Below are 6,000 nucleotides of genomic sequence, written 5' to 3' on the forward strand. Positions count from 1 at the left end.
ATTTCCGTACTGGCTGCAAAAAAACAGTTTAGTGAGAATGATAAGAAGATAAGTAGGAGAGTGCATGAGAACACACTGGTCAGTACATGATTACTTATGAATGACGATACTTACCTGTCTCCTACCACACTAACACACTTTCCTAGTCTACCAAGGTGCTAATGGTGTAACTGGTGTAATTTTAGAACTGCGCCCCCAGTGACCTCTCCTACAGGTCACCGCACACTATCTCTTCCTTCCGGTTTTACCATTCTCAGGGAGTTTTGGGGTATCTCTTGTAAATATTACCAAACCAAGAGAGAGCTATTTATAAGAAGGTACCCACTGTCTCATTAATATGCGTCTTCCCACTATGGCAATGCCGATATACTCATAACTGTATAATTAAATGCCTGGTACTGTCAGCCAATAAACTCTGTTTGTCCTTGCAATCTTCATCAGTGCTGTCTCTAACTCAGGATAAATGTTAAAACCTTCATCTTTTCAGAAATATTGGCTGGGAGGTCACTACGATCAGAATGGGAGACCCGTCACAACATTTGACACACTGAAGAGGGTACTTGGAACAGATTTCATCCTTATCGAGGAGAAAAATATGAGGTTTTTCATCCGTGAAACAGCTCGTAAAAACCAGTGGGTGGTCACACAGGCAACGATTTGGAGGCGGAGATGAATGCCGTGTCTGGACGAATTTCAGAGAATCACTATGGACCAAGAAAACCGGTGTTTATAGTGATCTTTCTAACATATGTCTTCTGTTTTTTTATAGTTTACTAAAAAAGCTTTCCGGTAAAAAGAATGTCACCTAGATGAAAAAGAAACTGAAAAAAGTGAAATTATATAAAGATAGAACAAATATGACGAATGATTTAATAGAAACAACATTTTACTATTTGAGGAAAAAGCAATTTTTTTTTTTTTGGGCCAGGCAACGTTTGAGGTAAACCTCAAGTTTTTCTAATATATTTTTCTTGTGGAATAAACTTGTCAAGAAAGTCAAGCATTTGAAGGTTATGTATTGGCTTAAGTTTTAACCACAATAGGGAGCGACAAATAGAATTTATAGATGTGAATGACCCGTAATAATAGAAGCTTGCTGATTTGGGTAAATATTCAGATTATTGGGAAAGTTTTACATAGGGGAGGATAAACATGATGGGAGGGTGTGGGGGGGGTGGTTGTTTTAAGTTTAAGTTGGGCTGCTTGTGGTTTGTCTAGAAGAGGAATCTAGAGACATTATCACTGTCATCAATTTATCAGACTAGAGAAACAAATATATATGTTATCAAATGCATCAGCCAAACAAAAAAATCTTTTTGCAAACAATTGCTGTTTAATTATTGTACATTAACCTTTCTCAATTATGCATTCCTTAATAAGTTATATCATATAACAACTAGAAGAAGTTCCATGGATTTCAGTGAGAGTAATGTTATTCATCAGTATGGTGATGCTTGTATTAAGCATCTTGGATTTCCTGACAGGTTTTTTAAAAGATATCACCACTGACCTAGATAAAAAGGGTGTTCCCAAAACATGGAACTCCCTTATCTGCCACATTGTGGTCTGCTTTAGACCAAATTTGAATGAAATTTACAGTCAGGAATAACATCCCTCCCCCTCCCTAAAATTATAATTCTTTTAGAGTTGTCATGGGTGCAGTTATGATTTTGCAAAAATATTAATTTTTAATGGTTCTGGATGTCATCAGAGCCAAGAATATTGATCAAACTTCTTATGATATTTTTTTGGCAATTTGATAAATATTTTGCAATTGTGGCATTAATTTTGCAAGAGTAGTTGAAGAGAATTTGTAGTGTTAACTAAAACAAGAGGGCTTCACTAATAATTTTTAGCAAAGTCAGCAAAACGTGTTTTCCGTTTATGTACAAACTTGTGATGTTTAACAGCGATAATACCACAACAACCACACACAGACTATTTCCACAGAGCCGTGAATGTACATACATATTATGGATGTAATTTAAAACTCTTATGGTGTTATTTATCTTGTAAATCTTCAAAAATGCAGCAGCAGAAGCAATTGTGTTGAACCACTTTTGTCCAGTTTTGCTGGTATTTTCATCTGGGTCTTATTCTTTTTGGTTACTATTTCAGAAACAGCTCACTCTCTCTGTTGAAATTGATGTCCATAAACTTGACCTCAGCAGCTGTAACAATGATTAACATGTTTATGAATTTAATTGAATGAATTTAATTTATTAGTAATTATGCTGTATACAGATTATTGCTTTACCAGACTTGTAAGGCAATAGAGTATCCAGCATGATGAACCTGTCGTCAGTTGTTATAGTGCATTGAACGGTCACAGAAAGTGGTGTTCGGTGCACACACATAGACCTGTATTAAGGTATTGTCATGGAAGATTAACATTAGTCAGACTTACTGGTACTTCATATCTTTATTAAGTGTAGGATAGAAAAATACTGTTTGCCGAACTAGACAGTCTAAAACTCAAGTTTGAAAACTGCTATCTTTTCATTACATTTGAAGTTTTATTTTTTTATTATTTTGTTTTTTTAAATGTTCGTAAGAAATACTGAGTAACCATGGTAGCTTCTAAATGTTAATTCATTTTTTGTTTGTTTTATGCAGTATGCACTAGTCATATTTGCATATTTTCTGTGGTTATTTTCCAGTGAATTTTCCTCCTTACTATAAAATAGTTCATCAATGTAATCATGAATTTTCATTCAATCACTTGGTTGGACTTCATTAGTGAACTGAGTTGTGCCATGTTACGTACAATATTGTGAAGTATTTCATCTCCCTGAAAATAGTTGCATAACTGATAGAAACAAACAACATGTTTAGTGCTAACTGTTACATACCCAAAAAGGTTAGCTTTGTGGTACATAACTGTGTGGAAATGTTGTATGCCTATGTAAAGTAATGTATGTTTATGTAAAATATTGCTGTTTGCCTACGTAAAGTAATGTTGTATACCTACGTAAAGTAAGTTGTATGCCTACGCAAAGTAATGTATGTCTACGTAAAGTAATGTATGCTTACGTAAGGTAATGTATGCTTACGTAAGGTAATGTTGTATGCTTACGTAAGGTAATGTTGTATGCCTACGTAAAGTATTTTTGTATGCCTACGTAAAGTATTGCTGTATGCTTACGTAAAGTAATGTTGTATGCCTATGTTAGGTTATGTTGTATGCTTACGTAAAGTATTGTTGTATGCCTTCGTAAAGTAACGTTGTATGCCGTTACATTTCCCTCCTCTTTTATACATCAAATCACCCCCCCCCCCAACCTCCCTCCCCTGGATAGGAGAGGACAATTAGAGGGCATTAACTAGCAATAGGAAATTGTCCTAATGGTGTTGTCTGGAAGAATAAACATTGCATATATAACTTGACAATGGCTTCAGAGCTCATGTGCAAAGATTATGGGGTTGCCTCAAGGTGGTGGGTGTAGGCGCAGTCATTAAGAAGCTACAACTCATTCAGAAAATTATTTTGTACTTTTTCTGTGTCTCATTTTTGTTTTTTCTAAGCATTTCTTTAGTTTTAAGTTTTTGTATCAGCAATAGCTATTGTTACTTTAGGACAAAATATCGTAAATGAAACCATTTTTTTTCTTTTACTAACATTACTAATTGGAGATCTTAAGATAACATATTACATTATCGATATGGTGCTCTCTGTATGTCTGTTTTATTTAATCACCAGTAAATGCAATTTCAAGTTGTATATATATGAACTTTTCCAAAATATAAGGTGATATTATAACTATTATTATTATGATGATGATTTTCAGATATGTGCTTTATTGGTTGTGCATCTTTGTTGATATACTAACAGTGCAAAAAATTGCTAGAATCCATCCAGCCCTTATTAGTCTGTCCGTTAACAAAATTACAATTTACAGTAGGATAATGTTTATTCATTAGTACCTTTTGAATATTGATCAGTACCTGTATGAATATTGACAACAGCCGTGGTGCAAACCAGAAGCAAATTTTTTGGTGTGGGTAGGACGTATTTAGGCAATTGGGGTTGGAGTGGAGATGGAGGGGGGTGTGGTGTGGATTGGGGGAATGAAACTGATAAGTGTGCATTTTGAGTTTGCATCTGGAAAATAGCAGACATGAATCATTTAAGAGATTTTTACCCATTTGTACTGTTCTTATTCGAAATCAAGTTCTATGATCTTTCATTTTTTCGTTCTTCCTTAATAAAATGTTTAAATGAAACTAAGTTAAATATATATCCAATCACTAACACCAGGTATATCTGAAAAGTTCCTTTTTCTTTCTTTGTTCTCTTTTTGGTACAACACTAATTGTTGACATACCTACCATGTGACAATATTATGATCATGTTCACTTCGAATGGAAAATATCCAATTTTCATTTCTTGTGACTCAATATGGCCATTCAAGTTGGGTACCTTTTTTGCTGCATTTTCAAGTTATTACGGTTGGTTTCTGGTTATTAATGGGTTTCGTGGATTATCACGTATGACAAATATGATTGTAAATAAACCTTTGCCATAAAAGGAAACATGTCGGTTTTGCATCTCTTTGATGTAGTTGTGTCAACACATTATCTATAAAAAGTGATAATTAATTGGTGAATGACATTTCTAATCACAGGAAGTAGAAAGGTCAAAGGGACAGAATGGTTTGTATCTTTAGAGGATTCATTCAATAAAATACTTTGAAACAATGAATACCCTGCAGGGTGCCTAGAATAGTTTAGATGTCAATTTATCAGATCGTATTCCAATTTAGAGATAGGAAAGTCCAAAGTAGATGGATTTTCAAGCAGAACCCCATAGACATATAGATTATGTTAACCATATACAAATATGACTCAGAGATTAATGTGATTAAGGTCCATAAATTTCAGCCCTGCATCTGTTTAATATGTAAATCACGACTTCATTTATATTGTTTACAAAGTAGACTTATACACTGCAAATACACTATGGGCTATAGTCATGGTTGACACTGCTATCTCTCCTCCATGCGACATTGATTTGTGATTCCGTGTTAATGACGAAACAATCTACATGCGTGTGTGTGACAGCTGGTTGGTATGTGGATACTCATTTGAGAATTCTTGGTTCGTTCATTCTCAACCATCCATTATGGCTTTGTTTAATGAGGCTGAGTAGTGCCAAGATTCTCAACATCCATTCCGTGATCTGGTGAGGTCCATAACATGATCAGTGACGCTGTTACAGATCAGTGCCCTCCAAACTTTACCCTGCTTGGGGCGCTGCAGCTACAACGAGACTCCACCTCCCACCCCCCACCCCCCTCTAATACCCTATACGGTGGTATATTCGTTATGAACACTGCACACGTACAGTTCTCGATATTTTGTAATTTTAGTCATATCCAACAGACTCGGTTATCTGTATAAGCAACACGGAGGATGTACCTCCCCCAACCCCCCCCCCCTCCCACCCCATTGTACTGCCGCCTGCATTATTTGGCTGAATCTATGGCAAACGGCAGCAGAAACGTTTTAACAAATAAAGAATAATCTCGATTAGTACCATCATATTTTTGTAACAATTGGAGAAAAAAAATTCAGTACTTGAATTAGCCAATCACTTCAGTGATGGATTTTGATTATGCACATGACAGGCTTCATACATTTTGGAATCGATATTGATCGGTTAGCACAATATATTGGTCTCGGAGCGAACCCTACACACACACTTCCCCAAGACTTGCTTGACAAATGTCTGAATTTCCAACTTTATTTATGGGTTTTGATGACTCTGGTCGTTAAAATTGTCGTCGGTCATCCTCAGAGCTTAGATAACTATCCGCCGTATGATTTCATCGACACTCAAGTATTGTTCTATTTACAACGAGTTTGGCTGTTGTGTGCCGCTGCGAGATATAGAGCTATCGCAAAAACATGGAGCTAAGCTTCTGAACTCTGAGGATAACACTAACTCGACAAATATCTGTTATGTTCTTTCTGTTCTTTGCCAAGAATCTTCGCCTTAAT

The 6,000-nt window shown here is 35.6% G+C and overlaps 1 protein-coding gene across 1 annotated transcript in view; it reads left to right on the forward strand.

Moving 5' to 3' along the window:
* The window catches only part of LOC139971629 (magnesium-protoporphyrin O-methyltransferase-like), a 39,595-nt gene extending 35,062 nt beyond the window's left edge, over nt 1–4,533 (forward strand). Inside the window, exon 4 of the mRNA XM_071978266.1 lies at nt 488–4,533. Within this exon, the coding sequence (XP_071834367.1) occupies nt 488–673 (186 nt within the window). The 3' untranslated portion in view covers nt 674–4,533. The remainder of the gene's footprint in view (nt 1–487) is intronic.
* The last annotated feature ends 1,467 nt before the right edge of the window (nt 4,534–6,000 follow it).

This window comes from Apostichopus japonicus, chromosome 8 (assembly GCF_037975245.1).
Source record: "Apostichopus japonicus isolate 1M-3 chromosome 8, ASM3797524v1, whole genome shotgun sequence".
Lineage (NCBI taxonomy): Eukaryota > Metazoa > Echinodermata > Holothuroidea > Aspidochirotida > Stichopodidae > Apostichopus > Apostichopus japonicus.